Here is a 15,982-nt window from a genome sequence, read left to right as displayed (position 1 = left end):
CACACACATCTGCCAGCACTGCCCTCACAGACACCTCACGCTCCACCAGCTCCAGCTCAGCTCCCACACAGAGCATGGCAAGCGCAGCTGCATCGGACATCACCTCCCACAGCCTCTCCACCACCTCCACAAGCACCACAGGAACCTCCCAAGTCACCACAGGCACCACGCCAACATCAGCAGCCTTCTCCACCAACACCAGTACGGGCACTTCGGAAACTCCCACCAACACCCCTACACCCTCAGGAGCCTCCTCGGCTACTCTGAGCACCTCTGCAACCAGTGGAGAAACCTCACATGCCACCATGGACAGGGACGTCTCTATCACAACCACCTTAACAGCCAGGACATCAACCACCAAGATGCCCACGGACTCTGCAGCAACCAACACAGGAACACTGCACACCTCCATGCTCACGCCTCTCTCCACAGACACCTCTACGACCACCACGGCCTCCTCCAAAACATCCACAGACACCTCGGAACCTCCCACCACCTTCTCAACAACCACCACACACACCTCTGCAACTTCCATGGACACACACGTCTCTACAGACACATCGGACACAAACAACAGCCCTGACGTGACCTCCACAATCACCATGGACACCTCTCCTCACACTTACACCTCCTCCATGGGCACGATCTCTACCTACACTGATGACACCAGTGGCCCATGGCAAACCACAGCACACACCTCAGCACCTACAACCACCATCTATGCAGATGCGACCACCACCGCCTTGGCCAGCACAGCCCTCACAGACACCTCACGCTCCACCAGCTCCAGCTCAGCTCCCACACAGAGCATGGCAAGCGCAGCTGCATCGGACATCACCTCCAACAGCCTCTCCACCACCTCCACCAGCACCACAGGAACCTCCCAAGTCACCACAGGCACCACGCCAACATCAGCAGCCTTCTCCACCAACACCAGTACGGGCACTTCGGAAACTCCCACCAACACCCCTACACCCTCAGGAGCCTCCTCGGCTACTCTGAGCACCTCTGCAACCAGTGGAGAAACCTCACATGCCACCATGGACAGGGACGTCTCTATCACAACCACCTTAACAGCCAGGACATCAACCACCAAGATGCCCACGGACTCTGCAGCAACCAACACAGGAACACTGCACACCTCCATGCTCACACCTCTCTCCACAGACACCTCTACGACCACCACGGCCTCCTCCAAAACATCCACAGACACCTCGGAACCTCCCACCACCTTCTCAACAACCACCACACACACCTCTGCAACTTCCATGGACACACACATCTCTACAGACACGTCGGCCTCAAACAACAACCCTGACGTGACGTCCACAATCACCATGGAAACCTCTCCTCACACTTATACCTCCTCCACGGGCACGATCTCCACCTCCACTGACAACACCGGTGGCTCCTGGCAAACCACAGCACACACCTCAGCACCTACGACCACCATCTATGCTGATGTGAACACCACCGCCTTGGCCAGCACTGCCCTCACAGACACCTCACGCTCCACCAGCTCCAGCTCAGCTCCCACACAGAGCATGGCAAGCACAGCTGCACTGGACGTCACCTCCCACAGCCTCTCCACCACCTCCACAAGCACCACAGGAACCTCCCAAGTCACCACAGGCACCACGCCAACCTCAGCAGCCTTCTCCACCACCACCAATACGGGCACATGGGAAACTCCCACCAACACCGCTACAACCCCAGGAGCCTCCTCGGCCACCTTGGGTACGTCTGCAACCATTGGAGAAACCTCACATCCCACCATGGACATCTCTACCGCAACCACCTTAACAGCCATGGCACCAACCACCAAGATGCCCACGGACTCTGCAACAACCAACACAGGAACACTGCACACCCCAACGCACGTACCCTTCTCTACAGACACTTCCACCACCACCACGGCCTCCTCCAAAACATCCACAGACACCTCGGAACCTCCCACCACCTTCTCAACAACCACCACACACAGCTCTGCAACTTCCATGGACACACAAGTCTCTACAGACACCTCTGTCACAAACAACAACCCCGACATGACCTCCACAATCACCATGGACACCTCTCCTCACGCTTCTACCTCCTCCATGGGCATCTCCTCCACCTCCACTGATGACACCGGTGGCCCCTGGCAAACCACAGCACACACCTCAGCACCTACAACCGCCATCTATGCAGACACCGTCACCACCACCTTGGCCAGCACTGCCCTCACAGACACCTCACGCTCCACCAGCTCCAGCTCAGCTCCCACACAGAGCATGGCAAGCACAGCTGCATCGAACATCACCTCCAACAGCCTCTCCACCACCTCCACAAGCACCACAGGAACCTCCCAAGTCACCACAGGCACCACGCCAACCTCAGCAGCCTTCTCCACCACCACCAATACGGGCACATGGGAAACTCCCACCAACACCGCTACAACCCCAGGAGCCTCCTCGGCCACCTTGGGTACGTCTGCAACCATTGGAGAAACCTCACATCCCACCATGGACATGGACGTCTCTACCGCAACTACCTTAACAGCCATGGCATCAACCACTGAGATGCCCACGGACTCTGGAGCAACCAACACAGGAACACTGCACACACCAACGCACACACCCTTCTCTACAGACACCTTTACCACCACCACGGCCTTCTCCAAAACATCCACAGACACCTCGGAACCTCCCACCACCTTCTCAACAACCACCACACACACCTCTGCAACTTCCATGGACACACAAGTCTCTACAGACACCTCAGTCACAACCAGCACTGAAACAACCACCACAACCACCATGGACACCTCTCCTCACACTTACACCGCAACCTTGGGCATCACCTCCACCTCCACAGACACCTCCCACACCACCACCAGTGGCACTTGGCAAACCACAGCACACACCTCAGCGTCTACAACCAAAACCTCTGCTCACACCATCACCAGGACCCCAAGCATCAACAGCAGCCCCCTCACATCCATCATGGACAACTCACAGACCACCACCACACAACCCACTCTACACTCTACAGAGAGCTTGGCTTCTGTGGCAACCTCCAGTACAACCTACGCCACAGTGTCGGAAAATGCCCCCTCCACCACCAACATCTCTCCAGACCACACAAGCACCTCTCCAACCTCATCGCACTCCTCAAACACCCTCTCGGCCAACTGGGAAACGACCATGAAGACCATCGTCACCTTCACAGACACTTTCACCTCCACCATGGACACCTCTTCGTCCTCCACTCACACTCCCAGCACCACCAGCAGCACACGGCAAACCACTGCAGTAAACACAGGAACACCGCACACTCCTGTGCTCACTCCTATCTCCACAGATGCTCCAGCCACCATCACGGCCTCCTCCAGAACATCCACAGGCACCTCAGAACCTCCCATCACCTTCTCAACAACCACCACACACACATCTGCCAGCACTGCCCTCACAGACACCTCACGCTCCACCAGCTCCAGCTCAGCTCCCACACAGAGCATGGCAAGCACAGCTGCATCGGACATCACCTCCCACAGCCTCTCCACCACCTCCACAAGCACCACAGGAACCTCCCAAGTCACCACAGGCACCACGCCAACCTCAGCAGCCTTCTCCACCACCACGAATACGGGCACATGGGAAACTCCCATCAACACCCCTACAACCGCAGGAGCCTCCTCGGCCACCTTGGGCACCTCTGCAACCATTGGAGAAACCTCACATCCCACCATGGACATGGACGTCTCTACCACAACTACCTTAACAGCCACGACATCAACCACTGAGATGCCCACGGACTCTGCAGCAACCAACACAGGAACACTGCACACCCCAACGCACACACCCTTCTCTACAGACACTTCCACCACCACCACAGCCTCCTCCAAAACATCCACAGACACCTCGGCACCTCCCACCACCTTCTCAACAACCACCACACACACCTCTGCAACTTCCATGGACACACACGTCTCTACAGACACATCGGACACAAACAACAGCCCTGACGTGACCTCCACAATCACCATGGACACCTCTCCTCACACTTACACCTCCTCCATGGGCACGATCTCTACCTACACTGATGACACCAGTGGCCCCTGGCAAACCACAGCACACACCTCAGCACCTACAACCACCATCTATGCAGATGCGACCACCACCGCCTTGGCCAGCACTGCCCTCACAGACACCTCACGCTCCACCAGCTCCAGCTCAGCTCCCACACAGAGCATGGCAAGCGCAGCTGCATCGGACAACACCTCCCAAAGCCTCTCCACCACCTCCACAAGCACCACAGGAACCTCCCAAGTCACCACAGGCACCACGCCAACCTCAGCAGCCTTCTCCACCACCACCAATACGGGCACATGGGAAACTCCCACCAACACCCCTACAACCCCAGGAGCCTCCTCGGCCACCTTGGGTACGTCTGCAACCATTGGAGAAACCTCACATCCCACCATGGACATCTCTACCGCAACCACCTTAACAGCCATGGCACCAACCACCAAGATGCCCACGGACTCTGCAACAACCAACACAGGAACACTGCACACCCCAACGCACGTACCCTTCTCTACAGACACCTCCACCACCACCACGGCCTCCTCCAAAACATCCACAGACACCTCGGAACCTCCCACCACCTTCTCAACAACCACCACACACACCTCTGCAACTTCCATGGACACACACATCTCTACAGACACGTCGGCCTCAAACAACAACCCTGACGTGACGTCCACAATCACCATGGAAACCTCTCGTCACACTTATACCTCCTCCACGGGCACGATCTCCACCTCCACTGACAACACCGGTGGCTCCTGGCAAACCACAGCACACACCTCAGCACCTACGACCACCATCTATGCTGATGTGAACACCACCGCCTTGGCCAGCACTGCCCTCACAGACACCTCACGCTCCACCAGCTCCAGCTCAGCTCCCACACAGAGCATGGCAAGCACAGCTGCACTGGACGTCACCTCCTACAGCCTCTCCACCACCTCCACAAGCACCACAGGAACCTCCCAAGTCACCACAGGCACCACGCCAACATCAGCAGCCTTCTCCACCACCACCAATACGGGCACTTGGGAAACTCCCACCAACACAGCTACAACCCCAGGAGCCTCCTCGGCCACTCTGGGCACCTCTGCAAACACCGGAGAAACCTCAGTTACCACTGTGAACATGGACATCTCTACCGCAACCACCTTAACAGCCAGGACATCAATCACTGAGATGTCCACGGACTCCGCAGCAAACAACACAGGAACACCGCACACCTCCATGCTCACACCTCTGTCCACAGACGCCCCAACCACCACCACGGCCTCCTCCAAAACATCCACAGACACCACAGAACCTCCCACCACCTTCTCAACAACCACCACACACACCTCTGCAACTTCCATGAACACACAAGTCTCTACAGACACCGCAGTCACAACCAGCACTGAAACAACCACCACAACCACCATGGACACCTCTCCTCACACTTACACCGCAACCTTGGGCATCACCTCCACCTCCACAGGCACCTCCCACACCACCAGCAGTGGCACTGAGCAAACCACAGCACACACCTCAGCACCTACAACCACCATGTCTGCTCAGACCATCACCAGGACTTCGAGCACCTACAGCAGCCCCCTCACATCCATCATGGACAACTCACAGACCACCACCACACAACCCACTCTACACTCTACAGAGAGCTTGGCTTCTGTGGCAACCTCCAGTACAACCTATGCCAAGGTGTCGGAAAACACCCCCTCCACCACCAACACCTCTCCAGACCACACAAGCACCTCTCCAACCTCATCGCACTCCTCAAACATCCTCTCGGCCAACTGGGAAACGACCATGAAGACCATCGCCACCTTCACAGACACTTTCACCTCCACCACGGACACCTCTTCGTCCTCCACTCACACCTCCAGCACCACCAGTAGCACATGGCCAAATCCCACCAACACCCCTACAACACCAGGAGGCTCCTCGGCCACTCTGGGCACCTCTGCAACCATTGGAGAAACCTCACATCCCACCATGCACATGGACATCTCTACGGCAACCACCTTAACAGCAAGGACATCAACCACTGAGATGTCCACAGACTCTGCAGCAACCAACACAGGAACACTGCACACCTCCATGCTCACACCCTTCTCTACAGACACCTCTACCACCACCACGCCCTCCTCCAAGACATCCACAGACACCTCGGAACCTCCCACCACCTTCTCAACAACCACCACACACACCTCTGCAACTTCCATGGACACACAAGCCTCTACAGACACCTCAGCCACAAACAACAACCCTGACGTGACCTCCACAATCACCGTGGACACCTCTCCTCACACTTATACCTCCTCCATGGGCATCTCCTCCACCTCCACTGATGACACCGGTGGCCCCTGGCAAACCACAGCACACACCTCAGCACCTACAACCGCCATCTATGCAGACACCGTCACCACCACCTTGGCCAGCACTGCCCTCACAGACACCTCACGCTCCACCAGCTCCAGCTCAGCTCCCACACAGAACATGGCAAGCACAGCTGCATCAGACATCACCTCCCACAGCCTCTCCACCACCTCCACAAGCACCACAGGAACCTCCCAAGTCACCACAGGCACCACGCCAACCTCAGCAGCCTTCTCCACCACCATCAATACGGGCACTTGGGAAACTCCCATCAACACCCCTACAACACCAGGAGCCTCCTCGGCCACCTTGGGTACGTCTGCAACCATTGGAGAAACCTCACATCCCACCACGGACATGGACGTCTCTACCACAACCACCTTAACAGCCTGGACATCAACCACCAAGATGCCTACGGACTCCGCAGCAACCAACACAGGAACACCGCGCACCTCCATGCTCACACCCTTCTCTACAGACACCTCTACCACCACCACGGCCTCCTCCAAGACATCCACGGACACCTCAGAATCCCCCACCACCTCCTTGGCAATAAACACAGACACTTCTCCAACTTCCACTAACACACACGTCTCCACAGCCCCCTCGGTCACAAACAAGAGCCCCGACACAGCCAGCACGCTCAACTCTGCCACCTCCGGTGACACTTGGGAAACTCCCATGGCCTCCTCCGCAACCCCGATCGCCTCCTCCGGTTCCCTGGGCACCTCTGTCACCACCAGAAATACATCAGCGCCTCCTGTTGTTACTTACACACCTACACGCACCACCGCAGCTAACCCTACCACCAGCACCGCTCGGACCACCAGCATCCAGCCTAGCACCAATCCAGGTATTTACCCAGCCTTTTTTTTTTATTATTCTTCCTGTCACAGAAAAACTTTTTTTCTCACTCTCTTGCCTTGGTTTTTTTCAGGTGTTTGCGAGGATGGATATATCTGGGTCAACAACCACTGTCAGTGCCCCCCAGGTGTCACGGGTGATAGATGTGAATTTGCTGAGGATACCTTTTTTGCTAGAATTGGTGAGAGATCTCCTCTGATTTGGTTCTACCAGGTCTGGCCAAAAATCTGTCAGCACGGAGCAAATATGGAGTTACTTTATGAGGGAGGACAAGCTGGGGGTGACAATAGCCCAGGCAATGCCTTTCCCAGCCAGGACACAGTCCTGGGACACCCAAAAGGGCTGGAAGAACAGGGCTGGTGGTGATACGAGGATCTGCTGACTATTACAAATGAGGCAAGACCATGAATCAGAACTAGAGCCTAAGAAGGAGACAGGAGAACAACATAAGCCCACCTTATATCCAGGAGATAGGATCAAATACAGAGAGAGATTCAACACAGAGAAGCTCTGGGTGCAATGAGCTGAGCTTAAGTGCAGCTCTCAGGCTAATGGGGTCCCAGGTGAGGCCAATCAGGGTATTTAAGCCTTGCTAGTGGTTCCTGGGTCCTGATGAGTTTAAACTAAGCTGTATGTGTTGAGGATGTGTAGTTTATGCTGGGGATGAAGAATCTTGTTGTAGAGGGCCTGTCTTTACCTGGGACAATAGATGGGCTCCTGAATAAGCTCGAGTTTGGTTGTTAAATGCTGGAGAATATGTCTCATTTGCTCCTTTGCAGCAAGTTCTAAAGCTGTGGGTGTTGAGGGAGGAAACCTGTGTATCTCCTGCAAGGAAGTTGTTTATTTTCTACTATCTGATCCTGACTTGTCCTTCTCTCTATCATCCCTCCCCAAAGAGGTAAATGGGACCGTGCGCCTGGAGGTGCGGGTCACCAACCGGAATTTCACCAGTGACCTCCAGGACAACAGCTCTTCAGCATATCTTGCCTTTGTCCAGAAGTTCACAGAGCAGGTGGGACATGGGAAAAGGGATGATCCTGCCTGCAGAGGTGTTTGGGATGCTCCAAGTACCTGGGTTTCTTTTTCTACATGCCCTAGAAGAAAGTATCCAGCTTTGCTGGTTGTCACCTAAACTGCATCCTGAAGGTGTTTCCTCTTTCCATCCACTGGAAGCTTCTCTGGCTGCTCCTTGCTGGAGATACTGGCATGTTTTGAGGGAAGGGGACAAAGATGGGGAGGAAGAACTCCTCACGATAGTGAGGGAAAGCCAGGAGGAGGGTGAATGGAACGGGACTGGGACACTGAGCGTGGAGCCCTCTTCTCTTCCAGATGGACAATGTTTACAAGGGAATTGCTGGATACCGGGGCATCGAAATCCTGCGTTTAACGTGAGTACTGGGGACCCCAGGTATGGGAAGATGTTGGGGTGCTGCAGTGGAGGCAGTTAAAAGGCTTCTGGAGGGGCTGAAGCCTTCCCCTGGGGAAAGGGCAAGTTACAGTATGACCCACTGCTCCTGCAGTCCCAGCCAGTGATTTTTCCAGTTCACCCAGAAGGAAAATCCTGTGTCATCTGGGCTGAAGGGTGGCTTCTGTGTCCCTCCAGAGATGGCAGCATCCTGGTAGATCACAATGTGATCATCTCCCTGATGGTGACATCCCAAGCCCAGGACCAGCTCCACAACATCTCCGTGATCCTGCAGGAAGAGATACAGACAATGACGGCGCTGCAGAACTGCTCAGAGGACAGCGGTGAGCATCCCAGCGAGGGCTTGGGAGTAGATGGGACGCACATGGATAATGTGTACCGTGAAGGGGGAACCCTCCTTGCTGCCCTGGGGGGCTCCCTGGAGCTGGGGGGCAGCAGGAGCTGTGTGCGATGTGGGGCAGCTCTCTAGGGCTGGTTCTCCTTTGCTCTTCCAGATGAGCTGTGCTTCAATTCCACCATTACCGTGGTTGACCCTGGTTCGCTTTCCTTGGACTTGGAGGGTGAGTGGATGTGGACTCCTTGCAGAGGGTCAGGGTGACCATCGTCTCCTCACGAGCATCTTCTTTCCTCTCCAGCGTACTGCCGGCAGATCACCCCCCAGGGCTACCAGGATTTTTACTTCCCCAACCTGACAAGCTCGGGGTTGTTCTGCATGTCCAACTGCACGGTGAACACCCTCAGCACCATCGACTGCAACTACGGGCAGTGCCACGTCACACGCAGCGGCCCACAGTGCTTGTAAGGGGTGCAGTAAAACCATCACTTCTGGCCAACCTGCTTCTGACCATGGTGTGGGCTCCAGTGCCAGCTCCATGGTGGCCTTGGACCTTCCCGTGTTCTACTCCCTTCATCTCCCAGGGTGGGAACAGGCCAAAGCCCTAGGGGTTGGAGCGGGGACCATAGCCACAGGATCCTAGTCCAAAAGGGACTTTAGTTTGCAGAAGTGGCCACCAATAGGACCTGGGGGAGGTCTCTGCTCCTGGAGCTCCTGGCCTTGTACTCATCTCCACCATTCCTCCCCACAGCTGCCGTGAGACCGATATGTACTGGTACCAGGGCAACCGCTGCAAAACCCGGACCAGCAAGATCGCCGTGGGGCTGGGCTTGACCGTGGCCATTCTGATCGTGGTCATCTTGGTCCTTGCTGGCCTCCTCTACAGAGCACAGAGATCGAAATCGTTTGACAGGTGACATGGGCCATCAAGCTGTGGGGAATGGCTGGCTTGGATGGCTCGGATGCCTGGGCCCCCTCTCTGGGGAGGGGGATGTTCCTGGGGGGAAACCTTCTTTGAAAAGTGGTCCTTGACCTAGGCAATAGCCCAGAGATGCTCCAGGGGGTCCCCTCAGCTTGTCCCCCCATGGAGCAGAGCCTGAGTCCTTTAGGGAAGGGGTAAAGGAGGAGCTGGTGGGTCTGGGGAGGGGAAGGACCCACTGCAAGTGACTCCATAGGCATTTCCCCTGTCTCCGGCAGCGCGAGCGCAACGAGGAACTGGTACGAGGACTCGTGCGAGCACTGGAGCCCATCAGGGAGCTTCTTTTCCCTGAACAAAGGTACAGAGGGTCCCAGCAGGCTGATGGGAGCCGGTTCGCTCTGCTCCAAACCCTGAGCCCTCTTCCAACCTCATCCCTGCAGGTCCCACCCCAAAGGACACTCGGGTTGACCTGGAGTCCGTGGATACATCGACACAAGTGGGTCTGGGGGTCCGGTGTCCCTTCCCACCCTGAAGATGCAGGGGTAGGGGAATTGTCCTGTTTCTGCTCACGGCCTCCCTGTTTCTCTCCCTGCTTCCCTCCTTTTGGCAGATCCATATCCAGAGGCCAGAGAGCATCCTCACACGGCTGTGACCCATGGAGGGACATCGGGACCGGACATTTCCCCTCTTGGGCATTGCTGTCCGGTGATGCCAGAGCAAGGGTCTACGGGAGAGCCCCAGGCCTCTTCATGGGGCTGTTTGGAGGGCTATGACCCCGCTTTTATTGACATTTTGGGGTGTTGCCCCTGCTTCCAGGATCATGGTTCCAATACCTATGCCACTTCCATGCTTGTGACCCGGATTCTGTAGGCATTTCTGGGGTCTTGACCCCACTTCCAGGGTCTTGACTCAGCTTCTATCAGCATTTCCAGGCCATGACCGCACTTTGGAGGGTTGTGACTCCACTTCCATTGGCATTTTCCAGGGTATTGATCCCATTTCCAGGGATACAACCCTGCTGCGGAGGGAGACCTTGACCTCACGTTGCATCTCTTTACGTGCCCTGGGGACACCATTGTCAGGGCAACCTGACGGTTCCCATCAGCCTTACTCAGGTGGGCGAGTTTCCCGACAAAAAAAAGAGGGATTGGGCCAACAGGAAAACTTGGGCTCTCCACTGGCCATCTGCAGCACCCAGTGACAGTCATCTTTGTCACCTACAGGTAGGTGACAGGCGTCTTTGCCAGCCCTTCTGTGGGCAACAGGACACAGAGCAGGGCACAGAGACTGCAGGGAGCCCGTGGGGTAGAGACCTCCCCTTCTAGAATGCAAATCTCAGGGCTCAGTTTGGCCAGGATGTCCCCATTCTGTAGAGCCAGAGCCCCATGAACAAATGCGTGACGGTTGGAAGATGTTGAATGGAATTTGGGCTGGACATTGCTCATCCGGTGCCTCTTATTTCCCTCTCTTTTTTTGGTTGTTTGTTTGCTTTGGACTCGGTGCCTCATCCTGTGCCAGGAGGTGGAGCAAAACTCCACGTTGTGCTGGGAACAAGGGGACTCCCGGGTGCCACCGGCTCTGGTGAGACACGGGGACATGAATATTCCCCACGGGAGACCCCACCGGGAGCAAGGGGGACCCCCGGGGTGCCACGGGCTCTCCTGGGACATGGGGACATGAACAGGTCCCATGGGACACAGCCAACTCCTTATCCCTCCAGGAAGACCTTCCCATGTTCCCCTGATAAAACTGTGGGTGTTGGGGACCTCCTTTTGTCACCCACCCAATTCTCCATCCGTCACCCCACATCCCTTTTCCCCCAGCACCATCATCTGGCAGCCAAAGGTAACCCCCAATCCTGATGCAAGGCAGGAATGAGTCTGCAGGAACCGCCCCTTTTGGGTTATTTTCCCAAGCATTTGGACATTGATCCCTCAGGGAAAGAGGAAGTGCTGCCGCCCAACATGCCTTGCATGCCACCTTCTCCTGTGGCTTTTAACACCTGTTTGAGGCGGAAATGTTTCTAATTTTAGCATGCTGTAAAGAGGAAAGGTGCTCCTTGACCCTGGGATGGGAACAGCGGTTGGACCAGAGCCATCCGCCTTGCAAATCCCTTCTTGCAGCAAGGAGCAGCCCTTCTTTGCCCCACTTTGTTGGACCAGAGCCATCCGCCTTGCAAATCCCTTCTTGCAGCAAGGAGCAGCCCTTCTTTACTCCCCTTCCTCTTTGCATGGGGCGGAGATGGGGGTGGGCAGGCGGGAAATTTGGGGAGAAAACTCTGCAAGGATATTGGGAAGGAGTTGATCCTGGGAAGGGCTGAATCCACCCTTGCCCCAGGGAGGAGCTGTGGTTGCATGGGAGGATGGGGCCGGTGCACAGCAGGACGGGGATAGTTGGGTGCATGCGTCACGCTTTGGACTTGCACCTTCGATAGCGCGGCTTAATTGCTTTTCCCTGGCAGTAAAAGCGATCCTGACACGCTCCGGGAACGCTCGGTTCCTCATCCCGGCTCTGTTCACGTGCAGGGCATGGCGGATAGCACGGGGACAAGGGGCTGCCGTGGGTTTCACCAGTGTCACCTTTTCCATGTGGCTGCTGCGTGATGCATTCCCAGAGCCTCTGTCAAGGGAGGGGGATGTGGGACTGTCCCATCCAGATATTGGGAAACCAGTTCTTCAGAAAGCATAGGCAAATCCACCTTGGGGCACGGTGGCAAAGGGAGGTGACATCCTTTGTGATCACAAGGAGGGTGAGCATGACGCACTAGGGAAACATCCAGCCCACACTGAGCTGAACAGGTATGAGGAAATGAGGTGTCCGTCAATAAAATAAGAGTTTTATTAGTCTATAAAAGGTCCAGAGGTGAAAGAACAACAGCTGGCGGGAAGCCAGGTGCCTATAAACAACAGTGCAAAGGGTGCCAGGGGCTCGGCACTGCCGTCATGCGGGTGCAGCGCTGTCCTCCTGTCCTGGCAGTGCTGAGCAGCTTGGGGAGTAAGGAACTGGCTCATTTTTTCCCCTGCTGGCTCATTTTTTTCTTCAGTGGCTGTTGGAGGTGAGGTGTGGGGTGTCACCATCCCATCCCCGAGTGACTCCGTTCGCTGGCCATGGGTTCGGCTCAGGGCAGGATGCTGGAGGGCTTCTGGATGCGAATCTGTTGAGGAGGAGGAGGGTGTGAGCTTGGCGATCTCCATGGCGCCCACGAAGGTCCTCGAGATGCCAGACCCACCTGCCGCGAGGTGTCCACGTTCTCCAGGCTGATGTAGACGTTGGGGGTTTCTGAGCCTGAGATGGGAGGAGAGCATGGTTGAGGGTTGTACACACTCCCTGAGGGGTTTGCTGGAAGCCACTGGCTCCCAGGATGGGGCAAAAAGCTGTAGCCCCCTTCACCAACCCCTTTGGCTTGGCACTCGTGGTGCCCTGTCTCACCTTCCCAACTGGCTGCTCGGTTGCTGGTACCGAAACCGTGGGGGCTGCTCCAGTTCTCGTCCTCATCATCGTACAGCTCCGAGCGGGACGACAGCTTCTCCCTGTGCACGGACGTGGCTCAGAGCCTCTGCTGGACCCAGGTGTCCGGGACCCTTCTCGTGCTCCCCACTCTGCACTTGCCTGTACTCCGTGTTCTTCCTCTGTGTCCTTATCAGGAAGATGGTGAAGACGGTGGTGGCAATGACCAGCACTGCCACGGGCACTCCTACAGCCACCCCTACCTTGCTGAGACGGGAAGAGCAGGTCTTGTCCATGTACCAAAACGCTGCCTGGTCTGAACATCTAGAAGAGAGACCAGGTGGTTAGAGAGGAGCCATCGTTGTCCTCCTCAGGAGGCACCAAGTCCCCAAACACGGGTGGCATCAGATTATCAATGTGGGGTGCTTACTCGCACAGGGGTCCGCTGCGGTCCACGTAACACGTGCCGTGGGTGCAGGTGTAGGGGTTGGCGACTCTCTGGTCGCATCTGGTGGCGCAGATGACACCCTCTCTTGTGAAGACGGCAGAGTACTGATCCTTGAATTCCTCCGGGACTTGGTCAGCGCACAGGTCTGAGGGCAAAGGCAACAGGGTTTGAGGGAGCCAAGATTCATGGAGATGGGAATGGGGGGAATGGGGCTGGGGGACTCCAGGGGGATGTGGATGGGGGGCACAGAGGTGAGGAACCCATAGGCATGGGGATGGGGACCCATGGGAATGGAGGCCACGGAGATGAAGAACACATAGGCATGGGCCTAGAGACCCATGGGCATGGGGTTGGGGACCCATGAGGATGGGGGCCATGGAGATGAAGAACACATAGGCATGGGGCCAGGGACCTATGGGCATGGGGTTGGGGACCTGGGAGCACAAGGAGAGGCTAAAGGGATGGAGGATGGGGACGGTGCTTGGACAGCTTGAGTCCTGCTGAGTCCTGCTCACCCAGGCTGGAAGACCCACAAGCATGACATGACTCACCCTCATCAACGTCGTCAACTGTGTAGCTAGTGACGTTGGTGAAGGTGGAGTTGAAACAGAAACTACCTGCATCAGAGAGAGCAGAGGTTGATCAATGTGTCCAGGCTCAGCCAAAGGAGCCCCAAGTACCCTGACGTCAAGGGCCAGGTAGGAGCCATCCCCAAGGTCCACCATGGTCACTCACATAATGAGGGGTCGGTCTCGCAGCAGGTATCAGACGTGTTGATAATAGAGACCAGATCTTTGACGATGCTCTCGGTCGTGCTGTTGAGGGTGCTGGTGACAGGGATCTTCAGGATGACCTTGTAGTCCACGACAATGCTGCCTTCGCTGAAGGGAGAAAGGGCACCGATGGCTTGACAGAGCTGGGCTGACACCACCCCAGGACAACCCCAGGCTGGGACAGGTCCTACTGGAGGACACATCCATCCCCAAGAGACACTCGTGCATGGAGTGCGATCCCCATGGTGAGACGAAGGAATGAGGAGAAAGATGCCCTCCGATACCCATGCCTGGGGGGACCCCAGCTGGAGACCTGGGTCAGTTTGGGTTCCCCAGTGTGGACATCATGACACTGAACTGGGGTTACGCTGCCCTCAGAGCAGTGGGATACCCCATCCTCAGAAAGCATCACCCCAAATCACCCCTCACAGATGCCTTGCACCCAAAATCCACTTGCTGGAGGTCAAGGAGAGGTGGGGACACACTGGGACATGCCACCCGGCCCCTCACAACCCCACTCACGTTAGGTTGAGGACCACCACCCCTTGGTAACCAAGTATATTCTCGTAAAGCCGGTTCATCTGGAAAGGCAAAGAGAGACCACAGGCACAGTTGAGGGACAGCCCTGTCTCACCCTTAATGCCCCCTTGGTGGGTGCTGTCCTGGCATGGGGTATCCCCAGCCACAGTAGCATTGCTATGCTCTGACCTGATCCTTAAATTTCTCCTCGAAGGCCTGGAAAGCAGGGGAGGATCGATTTCGGAGGTCTTCTGTGAAAATCTGGTTGGTGACCTTCGCCTTCATTTCCACTGTTGCGTTCACCACCACTTCATCGGGCCAGAAGAAGTCCTGTGAGCACTGGTTCACCGCCTGCCAGGAGGCCTCATCCCGCCCCTGGTGTCCCATGTCCCTTCACCAGGGAGGCCACCTCAGTCCTTCCAAGTGGCCCCACTCAGTCCCTTCCCAACAGCCCCCAGTGTTGTCCCCAAGTCGGTCCCTCCATGGCCACCCTGGCACTGGAAGCCCACCTTAGGTTTGGGTTGGTGCCACCATAGTCACCCTGGTCTCAGCCCAGTCAGTCCCTCTATGGTGGCCCCCACTCCCAGGCCGGAGTTGGTCCCTCCACAATAACCCAGGGCCCATTCCAAGCTCAACCCATGAACCCCAACACCTGGATGGTTCCCTACCATCGTTCTCAATCCCTACCATTGATCTGAATGTTCTCCTTGACCAACTGGCACTCGTTGCCCTGGAAGTTGGGGAGGCAGTAGCAAAGGCCGCCTTCCCAGGTACCACCGTTCTGGCAGATGGGGTACTCGCACAAGCTA

General features: G+C 56.4%; 1 protein-coding gene across 1 annotated transcript; it reads right to left on the bottom strand.

Moving 5' to 3' along the window:
* Positions 1-13,104: 13,104 nt before the first annotated feature.
* LOC104567724 (mucin-17-like) lies at positions 13,105-15,470 on the bottom strand. Its single transcript, XM_088539001.1, has 9 exons — positions 15,363-15,470; positions 15,177-15,235; positions 14,617-14,762; positions 14,433-14,498; positions 13,864-14,026; positions 13,592-13,757; positions 13,416-13,512; positions 13,216-13,271; positions 13,105-13,140 (listed from the first exon to the last, which is right to left on the bottom strand). Exons 1-9 carry the CDS (start codon positions 15,456-15,458, stop codon positions 13,105-13,107), a joined length of 885 nt encoding a protein of 294 aa, XP_088395127.1. The 5' UTR covers positions 15,459-15,470.
* Between the last annotated feature and the right edge of the window lie 512 nt (positions 15,471-15,982).

Source organism: Tinamus guttatus, unplaced genomic scaffold, assembly GCF_059628265.1.
Source record: "Tinamus guttatus ecotype Peru unplaced genomic scaffold, ASM5962826v1 Tinamus_guttatus_pri_ptg001318l, whole genome shotgun sequence".
NCBI lineage: Eukaryota > Metazoa > Chordata > Aves > Tinamiformes > Tinamidae > Tinamus > Tinamus guttatus.
The sequence above is the reverse complement of the archived record's forward strand: the minus strand, read 5'-3'. Positions and strand labels throughout refer to the sequence as shown.